At 37.1% G+C, this 24,860-nt stretch overlaps 1 protein-coding gene across 7 annotated transcripts; it reads left to right on the top strand.

Annotated features, from left to right (window-relative positions):
• Positions 1-198: 198 nt before the first annotated feature.
• On the top strand, positions 199-24,859 carry Mino (glycerol-3-phosphate acyltransferase mino). Of its 7 annotated transcripts, none has more exons than XM_071769448.1 (14): positions 4,929-5,130; positions 6,828-7,633; positions 16,703-16,821; positions 17,403-17,581; positions 19,875-20,036; positions 20,120-20,514; positions 20,624-21,047; positions 21,160-21,325; positions 21,477-21,661; positions 21,735-21,924; positions 21,999-22,222; positions 22,292-22,402; positions 22,526-22,718; positions 24,213-24,859. In XM_071769448.1, the coding sequence occupies exons 2-14, from the start codon at positions 7,572-7,574 to the stop codon at positions 24,398-24,400; spliced, it is 2,598 nt and encodes an 865-aa protein (XP_071625549.1). In that variant the 5' UTR covers positions 4,929-5,130; positions 6,828-7,571; the 3' UTR covers positions 24,401-24,859. The 7 variants fall into 7 exon arrangements, with proteins under 7 accessions (XP_071625551.1, XP_071625549.1, XP_071625550.1 ...); XM_071769449.1 differs by lacking the exon at positions 4,929-5,130 and adding an exon at positions 5,186-6,369; XM_071769450.1 differs by lacking the exons at positions 4,929-5,130; positions 6,828-7,633 and adding an exon at positions 199-294.
• The last annotated feature ends 1 nt before the right edge of the window (position 24,860 follows it).

Genomic DNA, 24,860 nt, shown 5'->3' with positions numbered 1-24,860 from the left:
CGACGAAATAAACTTCATTAGTGAAAGGTAACGTACGCGCCCTTAAATTCCTTCCTCGGATTTAGTTGATATTAGAATTCGCGGCAGGAGGAAAGAGAAATTCGCGATTTCATTCAAAATCAGCTCTGATTCATGTGCCATATATATCACCGCTCCCGATCGTGGGCGTCCATGTGTCCATGCGCGCATTACGTTTACATCAGCTGATCGCGTGATACGCGTGCAATCGTCCGATTCTCATTCACGGTAGCTGAATCGCGAGCGAGGGAATCCTATTCGAGCATTCGTAGAGAGGTGAGTTACCGTTATCACATTTGGATCGCGTTTACAACCGCGTTACACGAGAGGTTATGTTGATAGTGACTTTACGTAGCCCGAAGTCCGGAAATGCTCTCTCGCGTGTCGCGTGACTCGATTGTCTTATTTCCAATCTCATCTGATGCGCACGGTAACACGAGTTACGTGCTAATAACAGTTTGGTTGGAAAAGGTTCATTGTATTATGAGAGAAATTACAGAAATTACGTTTGACTAACTTTCTCCTTTCAAGGAAGACATGGGGCGGTATTCGAGTCGGATTTTATTTCAAGACCGCCTTCTCAAGTTGCTGATACGGTCATTTGATTGGCTGGACGGAGTCTTAAGTCCTAAGACTGCTTTTGACCAGACTTAAAGATGATCTTCGATATAAGATCCGACTATGAATACCGCCCATGGATTCGGACGTAATCACCATGATTTACCGAAATTTGTGAATGGTATTCTCCCTCAGTCAGAAAATATTGATAGCATATTTTAATACATTAAATTGTGTATATATTTGTTATAATTGATTATAATTTTACAAATTAATTACGTATTTATTCAATATACTTACATATTCAGTATACGTATATACTATAATAAAATTCATTACTTAAAATAAAATAATGAAATAATAATAAGATTAACTAGTAATTATCGGAGTAAGTAAGAGATTTTTGAAGAAGTTAGTTTAAAAATTTTAAAGACTGAAGCATGTATATTTGTCATTAGACTTAACACTTAACCACGTCTATTGATCCTACTTACATACATAAATATCTACACCGAAAAAAATGACGTTTTAACAGATATTGTATTATTAACATTAGTCTCTAATTGCATATGATCTTGTTAAGTTTCAACACGTTTTTAATGTTATTTTACGAACATGCATTTTCTATTAATGGAATTGCATCACAAGTGCTTTGATATGCTTGATACCTAATCATTTATGCTGCGCGCAGCAGTAGCCATTTTTACGTTTAGTTGTTACAAGAAGGTAGATGTCGCATTCGCATACATTCATGTTTTTTTTTTTTTTTAATTAAGTATTATAAATTAAGGGGATCCTGCAGCCGTATGATTTACCGACATTATCGTTAATCAATGGATCTTTTAATTGGCTTTACAGAATTGCAAGTTTTTGGTCTAGAATTAAAGTCCGCACAAAAATCTAGGGTGGAAAACGCGATTTTATATCAAAAGCACTAAAAAATTAAAAATATTACTTATTGGGGCACATACACAGCTGTCACCTGACGACAATATTTGCTTAAAACAAAAATTCTACAGTTTATACATACATAATGTTTATCATCCACCCTTGGGAAAACATGTAGGAATAATATCGTGTAAGTAGAAGTAAGATTCAATGCGTATAAAAAAAGATCCATCTAATAATTATTTTAGTAATGCAAATACAGATGCAGGATGACAAGAAGAGCAGCAACAGTAGTTGCCGGATCTTGCGTAAGATGGCGAGCAATCGAAAAAAGGACAGATGTCATTTCGTTAGACAAAGACAGATATAGGGAAAACAAAATTAGAAAGGTTGACATTATCGACCTCGAGGAAGTTCGCCAGTCACTGCAGGATCCCCTTAATACCTAGTTAAGCTCCAAAAAAATAGAATTACAAATCAATACTGAGTTGAGTTGAAAAAATACTGGAAGCTTATTTTTCATAAACGTTATATATTGCAACAAATCAAGCAATGTGAATATTTGAAAAAAAATTCTATATTTTCCTGCGTTATATACGCTTTCTCGTCTCGCTCCGTTCTATCGCTTATTTCAGATAATCAAGTTTTTATTTATCTGCTTGTTCTTAAATTCATGACAACACACGGAAAATCTACTAAACCGCTAAATTTAACCTAAGCAGATCATAAAACAGGCAAATTATACAATTACGTTAATGAGAGATTTTTTATTTCATAACGTATTCATTTCAATCGATTTGCACTAATTGCACTTGATTATCCTTGTCATCTTATTAAGAACGATCGAACTCGTGTTTCCTTTTCATGTGCTATGAAGGAACATATATATCCGAAATTTTTTCAGTAGAAGCAATTACAAAGAAACATTAATATCCATTTGTAAAATTGCCCTTTATAAACATACTTGTGCGTAATAGCTTTTTTTTTGTCATGCCTATCGTTGCAAAGTAACAACAAAGATAGTTATTTCTTACTATTCCTATGTATGCGTAACATGTTATTACTACGCATTCGTGGATCGCAAGAATTACGATTTCGTTACTGATAAAAACGCGAAGAAAAAGTTGTTTCGAATGGCACGCAAAAAGGTCGTTCTATATTAGTCGCAAGCAATCCATATTGTCGTAAGTCGCAAGAGGCTTGCAATTTGAGCTCTTACACTGCAGTCGTACCTAAGTCATAGCCAATCAAAGAACAGATTTGTCGTAAAAATGTCGTTATCAATATGTCCTAAGCAAGCAGAACTGCTAATAGTATAAGTAAGTAGTATTGCTTTCTTCGCAAGCATCAGTATACCACATCCGATTGTAACGTAGTCGCAAATAGCAATCACAAGATTTGACCAAATCTAAAATTTGCGCGATATGTGACAGGCAATATGAGCATCGAGCTCCGTTGTCTATTTGGCTTGCTCGTTCGTTTCGTGTTTTATTGTAACCCGTAAAGATATTGATAAATTAAAAAAATTTATTTTAATAATAAGTGACTTGGAATGGAGAAAAGATGAATCTCTGGACGTGAACGTTTATGAAAATGATGGCAGAGACGTAAATTTTGGATTTGATCAAATCTTGTAATTGCTATATGGGACCGGAAGTGGTACTGCTTGCGTTCGTGCGTTGGGTACTTGCGACTAATGTAGAACGACTTTAACAAGCGCGTTATGTGCGTGTATATTTACCCAAACAAACGATTCCTGATCAACATTGCGCGATATTAGCGTAAAATCGACGTTTCATACGCGACGAAGCTAGTATATCTCGCATAAATCACATATATAGCCAGATGTAGCCTTCCCGGACGGTCGGGGCCGGCCCGCGATTTTAATGCACATTCGCAAATTGGCGCACAATGAGGACCGTTATAAAACGCCTAATGGCTTTCAATGGGATTAATTCACGGGCTCGCGCGGCACGGAACAGGCCGTCGCGATAGGTACGTCGGATCTCGTCCAGCATTTTCTAAGTAGAGTCCGAAGCTGGACAAGGCAGCGTCCTTGCGCGTACAATCGACGAAACGAAAATAGACTTCGATCGTGTTCGTGTACACGCGCCTCGTACTAAATTAATTTAATAATTTCAATCGATATTAACGATTTTACTATTAGAGAAACATTAACCTTAAATTTCTGAAACAACTTTATTTACGTAGTTTCCTGAAATGTCCATTTCTACCAATGCGGATTAACTTTAATTTTGGTTCAATTTACTTTTTATCTTTTTCTAATTTCTAATATTAGAAAAGGATAAAAAGTAAGTTAAACCGCGTATAAAGTTAATCGGCATTGGTAGAAATGGACATTAGTGGAGTTCGTAGCGAATATTGGATATAAGTGCTGTATTATTATTTTAGGAGTGTTATCCCATGGATTTGGGGAACGTTACCTCTAAATTTATAGGGTAATATTGATAAAAATAATAATACATTTTTGCAAAATTTTAATAACAATTGTAAAATGTAAAGTACAAAAGCTTTTTATTATCGTTCATATTTAAAAATATTAGCAAATTAATATTTTAAATATTAGTTAAAAAAAGTAAATTGTTATAATTAAAAAGTAAAACTAATTTTTATCTTGTATTTATTATAACAAAAAAAAATAATGTTACAATTAGGAGAACATACATTTTTTTTATATTTCTGTGACTTTCATACACAAATTTATTGCATTTTATTTTCGCATAACGCGAGACGCCCACTTATCTAAATATAAGATAAATGTTATATAAATACACGCACTGGGAATATCTTCATACATAATCTCATTTTCTCACTGCCAGTCAGCTGACCAGCAGTAGAATTACCAATTCCTAATGTTAAAGAAATATTAATCAAAATTATACCAGTGGAGTGTCTACCCTATTTAGGAATACGATATTTTTGAGAAAGGACCTTCAGATAGATACACTTTTGTTATCCTGCTCTCTCTCTCTCTCTCTCTCTCTCTCTCTCTCTCTCTCTCTTTTAAATTCAGTAGAGACTTAGGTATAGTGGGACGTCATCTCAACGCTTTTGTATCTATACATTCTCGCGCATTCTCTTCGTTAATCGCAATAAACACGCGGTTGTTTAGTGGTGTATCATCGGGAACAGTGGCAATTAAAAGCACGCTTCTGTCGCAAGTACTGGTGTAACCCGATTGGTCGTGTCCGAGTAACGCGATTCTGCCGCGATTAAAAACATGAAACGTCACCGTTCGGTTCCTCTTCGTCTCCTCTTTTATTTCTCGGGACCCCCGAGCGCGTCGTGGCGCAAAATAACGGCTCGAAAGCTATAAAGTTCTCGATTCCATGATACCGGAAACCGGAACTCCGGGGGAATCGCGTAGAAACGCATTGTAGATCACGAGTGCATCATCGACCTTCTTCTCGGTTGTATGCCATCCCGTGAACGCGGTCGGATGCAGTCGTGGTCCGTCCGCTCTCCGGCACTCACGTCGAAACGAGTCGCAGATCGCCGCGTCGTCGGATGACGTGCATCTTTAAACACCGTTAATTGTCGATAAAAAGCTAATCGGACAAGTGACACCCCCGCACTGATCGCACGCTCGCGTAACGATTTATCCGCAATTCGAGTCGTTCCGAGGATTTCGTCAGGCTTCAGAAGGTTTAAGATCGACTTTAAATGGTCCACATCTTCTTCATCTTCGAAGCTTACGATTTAAAAAAAAATTATGCACGATATATTACGGTCTCGTTAATTGTTTTTCGTGGAAATCTTTCTCCTCGTGGCAAATTTCACGATTGATTCCCCAATTGGAACGCAATCCAAATGTCTTCGTTGCAACGTTGCTATTCTACTCGCCTCGTCGATCTTGTTAATGATCGCTAGAGTTCATCGACAAACTTCCGCTATTGACGGTGCGCTTTCCATTCTGAATTTCCACGATCGCATCGCACGAGTGCGTGACGCTAATTCGAGCTTAATTTTCATTTAATTGTGTGTGTGTGTGTGTAGTTTTTTTTATTAAACACGTGAAAGTCGTGGGTTTTCCTGGGGATCGTCTTTCAGACCGTCGAGAACCCAACGAACAGAGAAAGTCTCACGGGTCGAGGAGCACGTTTTAGCTTCTACAATTATCTCGGAACTGTTTCGAACGAGTGAAATATGAGAAATATGAGAGATGAAACATTGCGGTAAATATGTACGAATACACGAAATAAGATAGGAAATTCGTGAACGCGAATTTAGAAAAATGAAAGATAGAGACAGAGGGCCCGAAAGAGAGTTAAATTGAACTCACAGTTTTAATTTAATAGATTTTTTAACAAACCCCAGAGTATAGAATAAAATCGTATTAGTGATCAGTAGATGATACGCGGTATCTAAGCGAGCAAAATCGAGTAGTCAAGTTCACCAATAAGACACTAAACGGGAAAAGCGAGAAAATATTATCCTGCAAGTTGCATTGCTTAGTAAAATTAAATTCCTGTTATAAGAACGATTCGTGTTAAGCGATTAAGAGAACCAAAAGACTTATGCATCTCTAATCAATAAATATAATCATAATGATGAAATAGACTTGCATCAATTTTTCGAGTATAACATAAGATCCTGGGTAGGGTAAAACAGGAAAATAGCGGTCGCTTAAAGCAAAAATAAAAAACGAAGTATATCTTTATATTAATCGTTTATTATACGTACTTATAGAGGAACGACATTCGTGCCGAGTGTTACAATTAAAATCTAAAGTCATCTAAATAATCGTACGCGCATAAATAACGTTGCTCTTTTATCTATTGATCAGAATCCATTTGAATGTGCGTCCGCATAATGCGTCCGCATTTCTCATTCCCAACTTCTAAGGATGACCGTATTGAGGCTGCTTCAATAAAACGCTGAGAAGTAATTCTTCACTTTTCTTCTGACCGCACGATGACAATTCTTGTTGCTCGGTGACAATTTGCATTCAGGTTGCTCCTGAATAGAAGACGAATCAATTTTTCATGTATAAGTATTCATCTCTCAAAATTTATCATGTTTCTCACCTTCGCATATCGTCGCAGAAACTTTCAGCGTGATAAAGATCGTCCAATAAATTGTATAGAGTAAGAAGACACGTGTAACTTGAAAATATACATATCTTCTCACGCATATATTCTTTTTAGAACGCTGCTAATTATAATCAACATCGTTGATAATCTTCATCTTTTGATCTTTTTGATTTTAGACTTGCTTAGGCGACAACCGTAGCTAATTGTCACAAAGAGTAACATAGTTTAACATAATTTTTCTCAAGAATCACGCGAGCGTGCGAGTAAACGCTTTTTTATTCTATTTTTTTTATCCTCGTGCTTCTTCAGAGGGATCGTCGATCGCGCTGCAATTTGCATCGGACCGGACGTTCCACAGCTGAAGTCGATCTGGCCGGCCTGCGTCCAGATCGACTGACGGGGAGAATCCGCTCTCCGCGATCCGGACCTTCGTGCAGCTCCCGCTCGGGCCCCTCCGTCTCGCGTGATCCAGAAGGTCATGCGCTAGCTCCGCTCCCCTTGACGGATGTACCTTGAAAAACGCATTCGAATGCACGCACGCATGCATGCAACAATACGGCCGGCCTACCGCACCATCATCCTCGCCGCGCAGCGGAGTCAGTGAGTCAGTGAACCGTCCTCCGGTGGCGGTGGCGGCGGAGCGGAGCGGGTTCGGTTTGGCTCGGTTCGCTCGGTGGTTACTTAACGTACTTGCGGTAGAAAGTCGACGATAGTCGACGACACCGGATCGACCGGGCTGGACTGGCGCGATCGTACTACGGTACCTAATCGCCCGGCCGTCAGGGAATTCGGGATCGGCGCGACCCTCCGCTCACTCGCTCGCGAGCGATCTGCGCAACTCCCCGATCGATGGATCTCACGGGCCGCACGATCGATGGTGCCGACGATCCCGCGACCCTGCTGATCATCGATCCGATCGTGGGAAACGATCATGGCATCGACGTGCAGCATCTGATCGATTGACAGACGTGTAGTGCGCATAGAACAGTTATTTTTTTTCTTTCTTTTTTTCGTTTTGCCCTTGCACCGGATCACTTTGCGTCGTAAACGAGGATGGACGGCCTCATCGAGATCTTCCTCTTCTGCGGAGTAATCTGCTATTTCTTTAATCTCAGGTAAATCAGTTTTATAAATAAGACTAATGATTCTTGTCAGTGATTTAGATGTTTTTTTAAAAGCGGATTGAAAAGCGATGATTTTATAAAACCTTCAAATCTTTTATAGAATTACCGGTATCCCACACGTTGCATTCTATAAAAGCGTTGGCGATTTTATAAAAGGAATCAAATCACCAAATACACAAATGAATGGAACATTATCATATTCATGCGCGATTTAATATATGAATGCGTTTGTCTGATTTCAAGTTTTTCTCGAAGAAAGTTAGCACGAATCAAACAACTGTTTTCAGCGTTAAAATGTAGACTATCGAGCCTCGGATTGTCAATGATGTAAATAGGTTTGTGGGGAAGAAGAGACACTGTGTCTAGTTTCGTCGCCAATTTTATGCTCATTTTATTGATGAAGATATATCTTCGCGCTTGAACGCTAAATGACTCAATAGAAAACAGAAACTTCTTATGTTTTATACTTTCTAATTATCACAGAATTTATAGTACTCTCTTATATATGATATTTTCATATATATACAACCGTTCTGAAATGTAATAATTAGTTTAGTATTAAAGTCATGCACTTCCGACGCGACGTGACAAAGAATTTCACTTTCCTTCGCTTTGCGGTCGTCTTTCATTGACTCTTGAATAAAAACAGAGAAACGGAGTTGCGTTTGCAACATCAAACTACACTTCTTCCTGTCTGCGATTTAATTTAAAACTTTTTATTTTTTATTATTACGTCGAGCAACTACCATTTCTCTCGGTTAGAACTCCATTATGTATATAGGTACAATTAAAGGAACATTGGAAGAACATAGATCTGGTACGCGCTATATTATCTATATTTTTTTCCTTCGTTTACGCAAGACAATTTTTTCATGTGGTAAAATAATTTTGATTGATTCCCTGATTAATGATAAATCACACAAGACAACATCTACTTAATCCACTTTAAATCTGATTGTTTTAGTCCAATGTTCAACAATATTTTAGTCCAATGTTCAATAATTTATCTTCCTTCTTTTGGAAACGTTCACGTGATAGGAAGGTTTATTTCATTATCGGAAATGACATATAAATATCTCATAATCGTTGACGAGAACGTCCTCATATGCTGATGCTAGATTGACTCGAAAGATTAGGCCAGATGTATCACGAAAAACATGTTATCTATTTCCTCTTAGCGCTTACAGTATCTGACAAATACTTTTCGATAATCTCTTACTATTTTTTATTCACCATATTTTTATATTTGATATTTTTTATTTATAGTCAAAATATTTTTGCTTCTGCATGAATAACATTAATGATTAACGAAATTAATCTTGGCGTATGTAGCGTCTTTTTATAAAATAATTATAACAAACTTTTATAAAATATGTATTATTTTGTAGTCTCTCTTTTCAGTCAGACTAAAGAAACTTCATTCCTTGCGTTCTGGTTTCTAACTCTGTTAATAACCCACTTAAAGGTATAGTCTCTTAGAATAAACCCTCCTTGTGAAGAATCGCTCTAATTATTCGAATGCTAATCTGATTGTGAAATCTGATCGGATAGCTATTGATGAGTGCGTGTGCACTTGCTGACGGCTACCGGAAGCTATGCTCGGAATTTCGATATATTTGCTGCTTGTTAGAGAAGTAGATTCCGTAATTCTGCGAAAACGCACGTTCGATTTGATTATCCACCTGGTGTTGCCGCTCACCCATTATGCTGAAACGCACGTGCATTGTGCACGATTTCGCCGCGACCTTGCTCTCCATTATTCGCCAGCCGCATCTTGTCGAGCATGATTCCTATGCTGATACATGCAAGGGCGACGGTAATTTTTCTTTCCCTTAGCGGCGCAGGCAACGTAATCACATATTTAACGTTTATGCCAAACCGGGGCCGACAAATATATTTTTGTTTCGAATAATTCACCTGAATTATCCAAAATAATAATTACGCTATTATTTAGATCTGAATCCAGTTTTATTCCAGTTACGTAACTTTTCCTTTTCTTGACGACAATTCGATCGTTGTTGCAATCTCTTGGGATTCATAAATTTTTTAATAAAAAAGATAAGTTACATTTTAAAACTATTACCGCGAAAATCAAGCGATCCTTTATTTATATAATTTCAGTAACAGTATTTTTAATTTTGTTATTGACGTACGCCAAACTCTCATTGTTTGTTGCGATTAATCGGTAATTTCCATTGTGATTGTATCATTTGATTAACCATTGAATTATGTAGGTCAGTGACGTAATGCGCGTGATTTAGATGCGCGTGATTTACATTTTGTTATGCAGGAGTTCCGATGTCGATAACCTGACCTGCCATGACGGAAATAAGTTCATAGATCTTCGTCGAGGAAACTATTGTAGTAAAACAGCAACGAGCGTTTAATGAGCGTGATTTACGCTCAAGATAAATGTCCCGCGATTTCAGAGTAAAAGCACAGTTTACACAACATTGTTTGCTAATATTTAGCACGCTCGTTTGATCTTTTGGTTACAAAGAACTGTTATGGTAGTTTACCGAAAATACGCGAAGAGGAAACTGAAGAGACGAGCCAGTTCATTAGCCTTTCAACATTCCTGACGTTTGCAATTCTTTTTTAGTAAATAAGAATTATTTATATATATTATATATTTATACACAAGAAATTGTTATCTACTAAAAAATAGCTGTTTGTATTGGTATTCGTATTGCTTGTGTTCGTATTCATTGAATATTGATTATACATTATATCATTTTCTCGAGCCATACCGGACGAACAATTTAAATAAATTTTGCTGGGAACGCATTGTGGACGTAATAACATACTATGACACATTTGCGTCTAATGCGTATTGCGAAATGTGTCTTATGAAACTTGAGTAATAATTTTCTTCTAAAATTTAAAAGGAAGCTAATTGTTCCATGACCGATCAGCTAATCTCTCAAGACATTTTTTAAAATAATAGACTAAAGGATAGTTTGAAGGGATATAATCGGAACCAGAATAAAAAGAATAATTTTTCGGACATTTTTAAGCTTTTTCTAATATAAAGTTCTTGGACGCTCCAAGAACTGAAGGATGCACAAGTGACTAATACTTTGTTCCCGTATTCTCACTTGTTTATCGTTTCCGTCCAACGTTCAAGAGCCATTAATGATTTATTTTCCGAGTCCGGCGGCAATCTCCATCTTTTGAATTACGTATAATTGCGGCATCGTTCTCTTCCGCTCTCTTCGTTTCTCCCGAACTCCTTTTTCTCCCCTCGTGAACGCGCGTTACACGCGTGGCGTGATAGACTTATCAGTGTGGACTTTGACAATTATTGTTAACCGGGTCCAGATTCTTGGTTCTTGCTCTTACTCGTCTTATTTTTAGCAGCTGTAAACACGGCCGTCGTCCTCTGATGTATCATTGAAGTGCGTCGGTTATCGGTCATCCGCATGATCATCAATATCGTGGTACAACATTCGTCTTTGTCGCGACATTTCAATATTACATTTGATATTGAAGAACTCCCCTATCGATACACTTTTTCCTATTCTCTGAAACCATTTGTCTCTTGCGAAAGTCTGTTGATTTACACTTTTCCCTCTGAGATAAATTAATTAATTGACTTACAATGTGAACGCCTTTTGACTTACGATCACTAAATTATATTTTTGGAAGTTGAAAACAAATAACTTCTGACCTGATTATGTCTGTAACGTTTTAGCTTTAAGGAAATTCTAATTAACCTCCGTGACATCTTATTATCTTTTTTACATAAAAGGAACGTAGAAGGACTGGTAATAACACATATTTCGCTTTGTAAAATGACCATCCTGTCTGCGGTACAGAGCCGCAGAGGCATAACCGGATCATTTTCTGCGGGGGCGATTTTTTTTAATACTTAATTGCGCACCGCATATACGTATAATGTATACATACACATAGACATTTCAGACAGATCAGCTGAGATCGCGCGGTGGCGAATGCAAGATGCACTCCTTTCTCACATAGAGAGCAACATCTAATCCCCGTTTATGTGTGTGTGTGTATATATATATATATATATATTCTCTTCTAACTTATTTTTTAATACACTTCGAACCAAACACAAGTTTTTAATCGAGCCCGTACACATAATCGAGCAAGTAAATGTAAGCCAATAACATGTAAACTTATCGTGAACCGGTCTCGCATGTTTCTGCTACGAGTTTGTTTGTGGAAAAGTCGGTTGATTTAATTTCAAGAGAAAAAAAAACGCAAAATCAATCATACGCGTATAGAATCTTCGGTCACATGATCCTTTCCGTACGGATGTAATATCGCATATCGGTTATATATATGTGTGTGTATATATATATATATATATACACACACATATATATAACCGATATGCGATATTACATATATATATATATATATATATATATATACACACACATATATATAACCGATATGCGATATTACATCCGTACGGAAAGGATCATGTGACCGAAGATTCTATACGCGTATGATTGATTTTGCGTTTTTTTTTCTCTTGAAATTAAATCAACCGACTTTTCCACAAACAAACTCGTAGCAGAAACATGCGAGACCGGTTCACGATAAGTTTACATGTTATTGGCTTACATTTACTTGCTCGATTATGTGTACGGGCTCGATTAAAAACTTGTGTTTGGTTCGAAGTGTAAATATATATATATATATATATATACACACACATATATATAACCGATATGCGATATTACATCCGTACGGAAAGGATCATGTGACCGAAGATTCTATACGCGTATGATTGATTTTGCGTTTTTTTTTCTCTTGAAATTAAATCAACCGACTTTTCCACAAACAAACTCGTAGCAGAAACATGCGAGACCGGTTCACGATAAGTTTACATGTTATTGGCTTACATTTACTTGCTCGATTATGTGTACGGGCTCGATTAAAAACTTGTGTTTGGTTCGAAGTGTATTAAAAAATAAGTTAGAAGAGAAAAATATCAAGTCTTTTTTATAACGTGTAGTACTTTACCTTTGCTTATTTACTCTAAAATGGACTCCGGCCCGGCTCCTTTGTTGCGTTTCACATTCGGATATAAATTAGAAACATAGGTTACAATTACTAAAAAACAGTTTCTTTCTTGATTTTTTTTCTTCCTTGACAAATTGTTCTCCAAATAATTTAGAAGCTTATCTTAAAGCTATTTAAAAGCTACTTAAAACTGCTACTTAGAAAATTACTCAAAGCTCTAAAATCAAATTGTACTAACTACTATGCTGCTCTTTGTATTATCAATGACCCCCCGATAAGTAAATCTTAACTATTACTTCTCTTCGGTTATAGAAATAGAAAAGCGGAATTTGAACGTGCTTTCGGATTAAAACTTTCGTAAAAGATCGTAGATCTCAAGCTTCTTTTCTACCGCATGTAAAAGTTGTTTATTGACACTGACGCACGCGTCGTCTCGTTAACGCATCTCGTCGTTGCGCAATCGTCGCCGACCATTACGAATATGACACGAAAATGTTATATTTCGTCATACATCAACATACGAGAAGTTCTTCCATTTACACTTTGCAGCAGCTTGCTCTTCTTTTTCTTTTATCTTCCAGAATGTCATCAGAGAAGTCGCGATTAATACGCGCGATGCTTTACCACATATGTAACACGTGTGTCTCGGAGTTATCGAGGGATACTTTGTTTTTTTTCCATCTCTTTAATCTAATCTAATGCTGCGAGAAGTCGTATTAAATTAATCATAAACGGCACTGCACGATTAATTTGAAAGGTCGTTTGCTGAACAGGCAATTATTATATTACGTTCGCGCGCACATGCCGGCGTTATCACGCTTCCGTCACGGAGTATTCCGACATCGAAGGCGTTGAAAACAAAAGAAAAGTCAGGCTAGTTACAGCGTACTTTTCCCGGTTGCTATTATCGAGAGAGGAAAGTGACAATTATCACATTATTGGACTGCCTTTCTTTCCGAGGCGAATGTCCAAAACACTCTTATTTTATAATAGGCATGTTTTCCCTCTTTCTTTTCGTAATACATGAAAAGAGCAATTGCACAAAGCGAAGGCTGAAACTGTGCTGTAATTTGGCCGAGTTTGAATTTCGATGTGCATATATGTAGTTATTATTATTGTATACGAAATGTTCAAGACTAAATCTATATCCGTGCACAAATATCATTCTGGACAAAAGACGCGAAATGTATAAAAGCGGAATATGTACGCAAGCAAAAAATAAAAGAATTATTAATGGATTGTAATAAAATTAATAATCAGTTATTAAACTTGAGCATTCATTAAACTGCAAGAAAAGGAAAATTGTGATAACTGTGGTTGTTCATGTAAAATAAACCCAGTACCAGCATCCAGGATCAATTAGTATCGCCCGTATCGCGAAAAGAGGGCAACACTGTAAAAAATTTGTGTAAAATTTACAACTATTATAGTGGGTAATTTGAGACCCACTATAATAGGTGTAAATTTCCACACATTCTTAATTTGTGTAATTGTAATACAAAATTACTTTTTCCTTCCGTACTGTAATTTTGTAAAATTACAACTATTATAGTGGGTCTCAAAATTACCCACTATAATAGTTGTAATTTTACAGAATTTTTTTACAGTGAAGGATAAGATCTGGTTCGACCTTGTCAAACGTACTCTTCGAAAGTGGATAATCGCTGACAAAGGAAAAAGAAATTAAATGAGAAAAAATTGGACAATTATGTCACACGTCAATTATAACATTCATGAATTAATATTACATTTTTAGCGTATTTTTCCTTGAGGCTTTTCTTGAGGAGGCACTTGCTGTATTTTCTCCCAGCCGAGTGTTTCTCTCGCGTAACCCTAGACTTACTACGCCATTGTCGGGATCGTACGAGCCTAATCGACGGTAACTCTTGGCAATCTTTCGCCTCTGAACCATCACTATGAAGTACAGTCCATGGCGATTGCTGCGTACGATGCAATACGCCGAGAATCACGCGACGCCGCCGTATATGCAGAAAAAGTGAGAAAAAGCATTTGTTGCGTAGACTATTTTATATTTTTGCTTACCGCGCTTAAACGTGCGCTTAAATACTACGAAAGCTCAGATAACTCAGAAGAAATCGCACAGTTAAATCGTAAATACAAAGTGCTCTATATTGTGTTAGAAATGAACAAACGTTAAAGAGCATCGCGCTGTGGTTACGTAATTTACAAGTGGAAATTCATTGCGCGAGATGTATCGTTTCGTAATTAAAGCTGTCATCGATTAAGAACACGTAACGGAATTATTTATCGATTTGTTTGTCGTCTATGAATGAATCGATCACATTTCACGTATGAACGATTTTTGCACGCAATTAAACGAGTTTACTGATTCCTCCTTTTGCATTTTGTAACTATCTGACAAGTAGACACGTAGAATGTATAATTAATTCGCACGAATATAGAAAACGGGCTAATTAAGAATTAGGTACCGGTAAATGACGCGCAAAAGTTTTATTTATATTTTTATTTTACATCTTTATCAACCCCTTTGACTGCGTGCCGACTAGATTTGTCAGACTTGAAACACAGCTTCGGTTGGAGTAGTATAATCCCCCCCTACACCTAATTAAATCGATACAATTTAATTTTTGATGCTACATGCATCTAAATAACTGTAAAGAAATTATCGCGAAAAATATTACCTCAGAAGGTGTCGTCACCTTCACGGAATGAAGGAAGTTCCAGGTTCGAACCCTGGCTGAGGTAATATTTTTCGCAATGATTTCTTTATAGTTATTTAGATGCATATAGCATTAAAAATTAAATTGAATCGATTTAATTAGGTATAGGGGGGGGGGGATTTTACTACTCCAATCGGAGCTGTGTTTCAAGTCTGACAAATCTAGTCGGCACGCAGTCAAAGGGGTTGGTAAATGTGTAAAATAAAAATATAAATAAAACTTTTGCGCATCATTTACCGCGCCTGGTTCTTAGTTAGCCCGTTTTCTATATTCGTGCAGATTTCCATTGAAACCTATACTTCGAATTTAATTAATTAATTAATTATACGTATGATCATTGATATCAATCGCAATATATTCCGAACTTCGAAAAGATTCATTTAAGTGTACATGTCGATGATCTTTCTTTAAGTTTTTTAACAACAAAACGTTTAAAAATAAATATTTAATTAGAATTTTTAAGCTGCCAAAATTTTTTGTTATTTGTTCACTCAAAGCGGAAATAAAATTATTAAATCATTATTGAAAAATGTTAGTCCCTTAAGCGGGAAATCGTTACTTGTTTTAAAATCCTTTAAAACTTTCCTAAACTCTCGATGTGCTCTCGGCATGGAGAAACGAGTAGCATATTTTTCCTTCGACCTTTGAATCTGAGAAAGAGAAAGTACAAGAAGGGATAAGTATTGTTTACAATACTACAATCCATTTTATTTAAAGTAAAGATTGAAGAGCTATTTTACATTCTGCTTTTGTAGTTGCGCAACAGCTTTTCTTCCTTTCTTGATTTTTCAAACGGATCGTTTAACGCGGCGGATGTGGGACGATTGTCGGAGTCCGTCGTGCGTGATCACGCTATCGCGAATCTCGGTTCGATCGACCGTATATCCACCTTTCATAAAACAATTCGCAATCTCGCATCTCGGCAGATCGCGCGTTTCTCTGCTCATTAATTTAATCGATAAATCGCTGCGTCGCGACGGAGCGTGTGCATCCGTTTTCATCAAACGCATAATAGCAGGGGTGCGTCGTGTCCGCCACGTGGAAATAATTGCGCCTTCATCATTCGTTGTATCTCGACATTCATCTTCAACGAGCCTTTGTCTCTATTTTCTCTAATGTATACGTTTCTCTAATTTTTTTTTCTTAATCAATTTTCTTAATTTTGTCTCTCGTCCAATTTCCGTTCAACCATACCAATAATAATCGTTCATCGTTCGTCGTATTTGAACGTTTATTATACGTTCTCTAAGAGTTTCTATTTTCCTTCTGCGTATACATATATCCCCTTTTGTCCCCTAAACAATTTCTTCTTCTTTTTCCCTTCTCGTCCAATTTCTATTTGATTGTATTTTAATTGCAGACCCAATAAAATGGTAGACGTGTTGTCTACGCGTCTGCAGGAGGTGTACGCCAAGTGGGAAACCAGGACGGAAGTGACGCGAAATGCGGAACCGACGACCACTCGATTTTCCCTGGACGGTAATTTTCTAATTTTCTTTTCTTTCGTTCCGAAGCTATTCTTACGTAAGAATGCGTGCCGCGGGAATATACAATTGTGATCAATCGATAGCTATCATCGGCGCGCGAGTCTGATCATTCTTTCGCAGCGTGTTTCGAACGAGTATGGAACGCGCGTTTCCCGATTGCAACATAGGAGATATCCTTATTTAACGCAATGTTTCGAGTCATAAAACATTGTAATCATTGTTTCACAGACTTAAAACGTAATTATTATATACTCTCATTGTCAGTCTTTTTTTTCGAGTTAGCATCAAACAGAACTCTGCAGTCTACTTATTACTTATTCATATCAGTGACAGACTGTCTATCTTGGTTCTGGTCTATCAGCTTCACATCTTCAATTTAATTTGATAATCTTACGAGTCGTCGTTTTAATGCCTTTATTTTGAAATTGATATATCATATCTTATATATTCTAGAAGCGAAACTTAAGACACCTGAAGTTCTCTTCGTTTTTTCATTTATAGACGAGGAATTTCTTCGGAAATCCGTTTGCGACGAGATGCACTTTCGACTTATTAAACGCCATACAATTGCAGGTCTCCGACGAGCCGGGCAGCAGTTTCACCGAAGGAAGATCCAGGATCGGGAGCAGTCGCGCAAGGTACGCGAGAGCTCGTTGTACAGCATCAAGGAGACTGAACCACTGGCGCCCTTGATCAAACACAGGGCCTCGTTCCTACATTACTGCTGCAGAACCTGCACGCCCGCTTCCAGGGTGAGTTTTTGTTATCAAGTCCGCTGCGTCAGCGACCCGTTGTTTTCAGCGAGACGCGCGCGATGATCATCAGGCGGACCATGCCTCGCGTGTTCACCGTCGTCAATCTAATCCGTTGCACGTGGGCGCGTACGGAGCCCGTTGAATTGGAGCTGCCTAGCAGCCGGTTAACCCACTTAACTTACCGAACTTATCGTTAAATATCAGTGACCTCGTCGCTCCGACTTTGATTGCCATTTTCGGTCCATTGTTCGATAAAGTTGACGCAGGTGCGACGTGTACGGAGACTCTATCTTGAGCTATATCAATCATGATTTATAACGAAGTCGAAAAAACATCTATACATATATAATTTATAGATTTATTTTGATTTATTTGATTTATTTATGTATATTATTTATTAGATTTATTTTTATGTCGTACTAAATAAATATTTTTAATTCCTTTTTTCCTAAAATTTTAGCATTTTACTGTCAGAAAAAACTTCTTTTTTTATGGCGCTTAAAATATACAAGATTTATTATAACCTTATTTTAAATGGGAAGATTTGATGCTTAAATAAATGAAGGTATTTTATAGTTTGCTTTGAGGATCAATTAGACACATTACGTTTATTTAATTAGAATTCGGTCTAATCACTTGGTGTGCTAGGCTATCTTATATGCTGTTTAGAATCCAAAGTTAGGGTAATTAATCTATATATATACGCGAGAACCATTATCCATTACATATTGATTTACGAAAACGATACGCGTTACGATAGTCTCATCGTTACAATAGCAAAGTTCACTTAAGAGAAATAGTCGCGAGCTCTGTAATCGGTGTTTCACATCGCGAGAAAGGTTCCTGTGTCGTCAAACAACACATAGGTCATTCACTAAAAATACATCTAATCGAGATCGCTCGGCTGGATGCTGCGTCTCTCACAATCAGTCTCTTAACCACGCGGAATTGTGGATTTCGCGGACAAATCTTCGCGCATCTTCCTTGGTTTTGTTTCCTTCAACATTCCGCGTTAATCGCTAGTCGCGCCTTGAGAAGTGGAGAGTGTCTGCGAGGCGTTTTGTTCGCACCTTCACACCTACGGTCGCGATCTATTTTCGGTATTGCGAGAGAGACTGCAACGGTGTGGGAGAACACACAACGTGTAACGACGACGCAAATAAGTCGCTTAAGAACCGATCGCCTTTAAACATCCAACCGATCCCGAGACAAAACTTTTTTTTAACGTGATCATTTAATTAGCGAAACTCGTACACTTGTGTGTGTGTGTGTGTGTGTGCAATCATTCGCGTGTATGGCGCAACGAGTGACCAACGGCATTCCGTAGGACTCTACTTTCAATAAACCGAAATCTATGATCTAGCGTAAATCGACAGTGGTTTCGTGACAGACGTAGAGGGTGCAGCTGTTATGGCCTTATTATCTAATTAGAGGACACGTCCTCTGACACGTGTTTAATTATGTAACGAAGCTTCGGTTGTCTTTCATCACTTGACCCTCTCCGGATAAGAACAATTAGCACGCAGGCACGCATGCATCGACGCGTGCATAAATGTGAACTTCGTGCCGAGGCACTTAATCTTGAAGAGGAAAAATTCTGTCCAAAGTAGATTCGTAGGGGGGAGATCCGTTGTTCCACGTATATTTCAAACAAGCTATGATTAATGATTAAACAACTCTGAATTTTTTTTTTAATTTTTACTGTAATTATCCCGATAATTCGATGACAATTTTATAGAAAACAGATGTAAGGAACTATATTCTGAAATTCTTTTTTATATGCAAAGTTGTGTTTGAAGCGGTGAAAAAGTATTGACGCGGCCTACATGTTTATTGAAGATAACGATCGTTCTTTATCGAGCTAATCGTTATCGTCTAATAATAATAATACATAATTTGTCATATATACTGATAAGCATGTATTCGATATTTTGATGATAAGAAACATGTGCGAGGAATCACGTGGATTTTTATCACGATGGTGGCGCATTGTTATCGTTCGCGGATATCCAAACAATGTGAGTTAATAAAAGTGTAAAAATATAACAATTCATTTTATGACGCTTATACAGAATGTCTTAAAGATCTTCGTTGGAAAAGGGGACTTTTTAAATAGGACTCAAAAAGTAGTGACTAAAAGACTAGAAGCACATTCAATTATTTTAAAATTAGCTGTTTCTAGTGTATTTATATGTTTCATATGTGCTCCTTAGATATTTTTCATTATTTTCTACGTTCTTTTCATGAAATCTGAACGAAAGGCTATTTTTCATTCTGATTCTTGTTTCAGGATACCTTAGTAAAATCCGTGCTCAAGCAGCAGCAGCAGCAGCCATACGGTATAAATATACTGTTGGTTCCACCAGGTTCCACGCTTTTCTCGAGGGTATTCAACTACGTATCTTGTGTCTTAAGTTTCAAGAGATATGACTATCCAATGGTCACGGGGACGGTAAGTTTCACTTTCGTGAGCTGTCAGAGTCTCGGAAGAAGACCGAATAACCGTTGTTAAACTCGTTCTCGCTATGCCGTTAGGTCTTGAATGATGAAAAATTAAAAGACGCTATTAAGCTAACCGCGTGGGAGACGGCCAATAATGAGGGTTGCAGCGAGGAGAAAGCGCTCGCGAAGGCGAAAGCCAGGGCCAGGAACATATTGCTGCAAATGGAGAGCAGATGCAGCGACACCCTCCTCAAGATAGTCTCGTGGCTGGTGTACAAACTGTTGCCCTGTTTTTTACAATCCGCCGTCATGTTACCCACTCAAATAGAGCTGCTGAAGCAGGCGGATGATACCGGTCTACCGCTCGTGCTGCTGCCGCTCCACCGCAGCCATTTGGACTACATAATGATCAGCTTTCTTATGGTCGCAAATAATATAAGGAATCCATTGATCGCGGCGGGGGATAACTTGAGGATTCCATTTTTTGGGTAAGTCTAGAATCTAACATCGATCTTAGTCTAAGTTGTAGGATCTTAATTTTAGGATTTTAACATTTATGAGAATATTTTCAACAATACGTTCAATATCGGTTGGCAGATGGCTTCTGAGAGGTCTGGGTGCTTTCTTCATAAAACGTCGTATCGACCCAGAATCAGGACGCAAGGATCTTCTCTATCGCGCAACTCTTCAAACGTACATCATGGAGAGTCTTCGTGCCGGGCATAACATGGAATTCTTCGTGGAAGGTGGCCGCACGAGAACCGGGAAACCTTGTATGCCGAAGAGTGGCATCCTGAGTGTTATCGTCGACGCGTACATGGACGGCACCATCGAGGACGCGTTTCTGATACCTATAGCGATCAATTACGAACGACTGGTGGACGGAAATTTCGTTAGGGAACAATTGGGACAGCCAAAGAAAATGGAGACTTTCACGTCGACGATCAAAGCCATGTGGTCAACGTTAATGGGTCGTTACGGTATCGTCAAAATCGATTTCTGTCAACCGTTTTCCCTCAGGGTAAGAGAGAAAGAGAGAGAGAGAAAGAGATAATTCTTCTCAAATAAGATTGATCCAATGTCATCATTGATGACATTGAGAACTGTTAATGTGGAGAGATAATTTTCAACAGGAAATGGTAAAGACGTTCCAAGCTCAGCAAAATAAATTAGCTCTAAGAAATCCATCGGAACGACCTTTAAAATACACTATGTCGAATTCGTCTCTTTACGGTACGGATGTAATCGTGGAAGAACAACGACAATTGGTGGACAGCATCGCCCGACACGTTGTATATGGTGAGTCGAGATGATAATTATTACTCGCTTTATCGACTCTACCATCTTATAAAACATGTTATTGACATAGATATATTTCTGTTGATTGCAATATGATATTCCTACAATCTCTCATGGAATTTATCTGAAGTCATCGTTTAATTGCTTTCAGATTCGTCTAAATCTATGCCGATTATGTCAACCAATGTTGTGGCATTTTTATTATTAAATAAGTTCCGAGATGGTTGTACATTAGACAAACTGGTCGAAACGTTTGACTCAATGAGACAAGAGTTGGAATTTGCTGACAATAACGTAGCGTTTTGCGGAGAGAGCGTTGACATCATTAAACACGCGGTTGGTAGACGATAAGTGAAACGATTTGGTTACAAGAAAAGACGGACAAATTTATTAATCGTCAAACTTGTAGCTGGATATCTTGGGACCGGGTTTGGTGACGCAACAGCGACAGGAAATCACCGAGGCTGTTAACGGCGATCAATCCTACAAATCGAACGTCGTCATAGCGATCCGTCCTGTGTCGATTCTACCGAATGTGATCGAGCTGTCGTATTACAGCAATACTATGTTGTTGTATTATGTTATGGATAGTATAGTAGGTAAGACACCAAACAATCAGGATCAGGGAGGGCGAGCCGCTTAATTTTGTAACGCAATCTTGTTGTATTTTCAGTAACTGCTTTGTATGCTGAATTGCAGTCCCAGCTCAATAATCCGATCGCGATCGCAGAGAACAATATTACGGTGTTACAAAACAGTCTACTCGAGCGAGCACTTAAGTTGTGTGACATTCTTAGGTATGAGTTTATTTTCTGCCGGCCCTGCCAGGAACTGAGAGACATAGTTATTGAAACGATACAGAATCTTTCGCATAAGGGCATTATTACCCAGAAAGAGGTACGTCTGTTTTCATAGATAGTTGAATAATCTGTGGGTTATCATAATAACAAAAAAATGATTTAATAGCAAGTTTACCTGGAGGATGAACTCTGGAGCAAAAGATACGCGAGAAATTTTGATGATAGTTCGGACGAGGAGTACTCGAGAGAACGGGAAATCCAAAAGATTGAATATAAAGTAAATTTCTTTTCTTAAACATCGCTAATAACGTCTATGTACCAATCTTTAAATTACCACATATATATGTAAATGTGTTAAGGATAATCTGATGAGTTATATGTGCTTCTAAATTATTTTTAGTTGAGCTTAAAGCCAGAACATTCTAGTCGCATGGAATTTCTACATACAATGTTACGTCCGTTAATTGACACGTACACATGCAGTGCATTCAATTTGAGGAAGTTGGTCGACCGATCGCTCAGTGAACGAGAATTAACTCAAGAAGTATTGAGTGAAATCAAAACCAAAGTAGACGGAGGCGTAGTTAGCTACGGTAAGTTATATAATGTATATTAAACTCAGCAATTCCACTTAGATTTTGATATAATATAAAATATAATTATGTATTGATTGTAAAATTCTGTTGACTATATATATATATATATATATATATACAGGGTGTCCGAAAAATCGCCTACTCCACTTCGGGAGGTGATTTGGGACCCAAAAACAAGCAAAAAAGTTCATACAAACATAGGTCCGGAAATGAGCCGTTTCCGAGTTATAGCCACTTTTATGTTCAAAAATCATAATTTAGAATCCGCTTGGCATCCCTCTTTCTTAATTATTTCTTAAATTAAAATTTTTTATTTTTAAATATTTTTAATTTTTTTAATTTTAATTTTTTTATTTTTTTTCAATTTTTCAATATTTGTAAATACGATTACATTATTTTTAAAAGAAATTAGTTGTTTTCACGGCTACTTGAAATCAGTTGTTTTCATGCCTATTCAAAATCAGTAAGTAAATCACGGCTTTTCAATAAGTTTCAAATTATTATTTAACAACACCTTACTTTTAGGTTGTATCTAATCTTTCCGTATTCATCAATGGATCGTTTAAGTTTTAATAAATTAGCTGATATGCATCTTATGTATGGTCTTGCTCAAAGTAATGCTGCCGAGGCAAGAAGATTATACATCCAGTCTTTTCAAATCGAGATGTACCGGGAATAGCGTCTTTTCGAAATGTAGACAGAAACTTGAGAGAATTTGGTACATTAAAAAAAAAGAACAAGTGTGGGCAGACCTAGAGTGGATGTTGGAAGAAGAAGTACTTGAACAATTTGAGCGTTTCCCGGTACATCTCAATTTGGAAAAGACTAGATGTATAATCTTCTTGCCTCGGCAGCATTACTTTGAGCAAGGCCATACATAAGATGCATATCAGCTAATTCATTAAAACTTAAACGATCCATTGATGAATACGGAAAGATTAGATACAACCTAAAAGTAAGGTGTTGTTAAATAATAATTTGAAACTTATTGAAAAGCCGTGATTTACTTACTGATTTTAAATAGGTGTGAAAACAACTGATTTCTTTTAAAAATAATGTAATCGTATTTACAAATATTGAAAAATTAAAAAAAAAATAAAAAAATTAAAATTAAAAAAATTAAAAATATTTAATAATAAAAATTTTTAATTTAAGAAATAATTAAGAAAGAGGGATGCCAAGCGGATTCTAAATTACAATTTTTTAACATAAAAAAGTGGCTATAACTCGGAAACGGCTCATTTCCGGACCTATGTTTGTATGAACTTTTTTGCTTGTTTTTGGGTCCCGAATCACCTCCCGAAGTGGAGTAGGCGATTTTTCGGACACCCTGTATATATATATATATATATATATATATATATATATATAATTTTACGTTGCACAAAATTGCTTATAGTATAAAATAATATATGCAGCTTGAATCGCTGAATTAATGACTAAATGACTGAATGAGACTAAAATGTTGTTTTTATATTGAAATATTTTTAGGAGAGAGTTTATGCGTCGATCCGATAAAGAACTCCTTTAGGCTTTTCGAAAAATGGAATGTCCTGGAGTGCCACATGCAAGATAACGTTAAAATTTTGTACTTGAAAGAGGATTGCGATACGGCTGCGGCAACAAAAAATGTGTACGATACCATAGCACCTTTCAAGTGGGTCAGAAATATGGATTAAAACGTGATGATACTTCCTACTTTAGTCAAAAAGAGTCTTTGAATTACTATTTTTTATATCTTTTATAAAATCTCATTGATATACGTCCGGGTATCCGGCAATATTTTTTACGGACATCGTTCGTGGGTGTGTTAAGTACACAACTATAAATAGTATGTGTATTATAATACATATATAAGTACGTACAGCCTGTACATAGCTTCTTTGAGTGAAGATAAAAATTTAAAAAATACGATATAGTATATCACTTGTGAATGTTTCTAAAAGCGCGATTCACATTCACAATGAAATACTTAAAAGTCCTGTTTCACGATGTAAAACTGTACAAATGCAAGATTAAACTATAGATCTAAGTTGGTTGTATCATAAAATATTTTTACGAATAAATAGACAATAGTACATATCACAGAAAGATGTTTGTAGTTATCTTGTTAATAAAAATAATTTTGTGTGCATATAT

The sequence above is a fragment of the Temnothorax longispinosus genome, chromosome 2 (genome assembly GCF_030848805.1).
Source record: "Temnothorax longispinosus isolate EJ_2023e chromosome 2, Tlon_JGU_v1, whole genome shotgun sequence".
Lineage (NCBI taxonomy): Eukaryota > Metazoa > Arthropoda > Insecta > Hymenoptera > Formicidae > Temnothorax > Temnothorax longispinosus.
This window is presented reverse-complemented; position numbering and strand designations above follow the sequence as displayed.

Coding starts and splice junctions, on each gene's coding strand:
- Mino (XM_071769447.1), top strand. CDS start 14,557: ATGAAGTACAGTCCATGGCGATTGCTGCGTACGATGCAATACGCCGAG. Junction 14,637..16,702: donor CCGCCGTATATGCAGAAAAA/GTGAGAAAAAGC, acceptor TTTTAATTGCAG/ACCCAATAAAATGGTAGACG. Junction 20,037..20,119: donor ATCCAATGGTCACGGGGACG/GTAAGTTTCACT, acceptor CTATGCCGTTAG/GTCTTGAATGATGAAAAATT.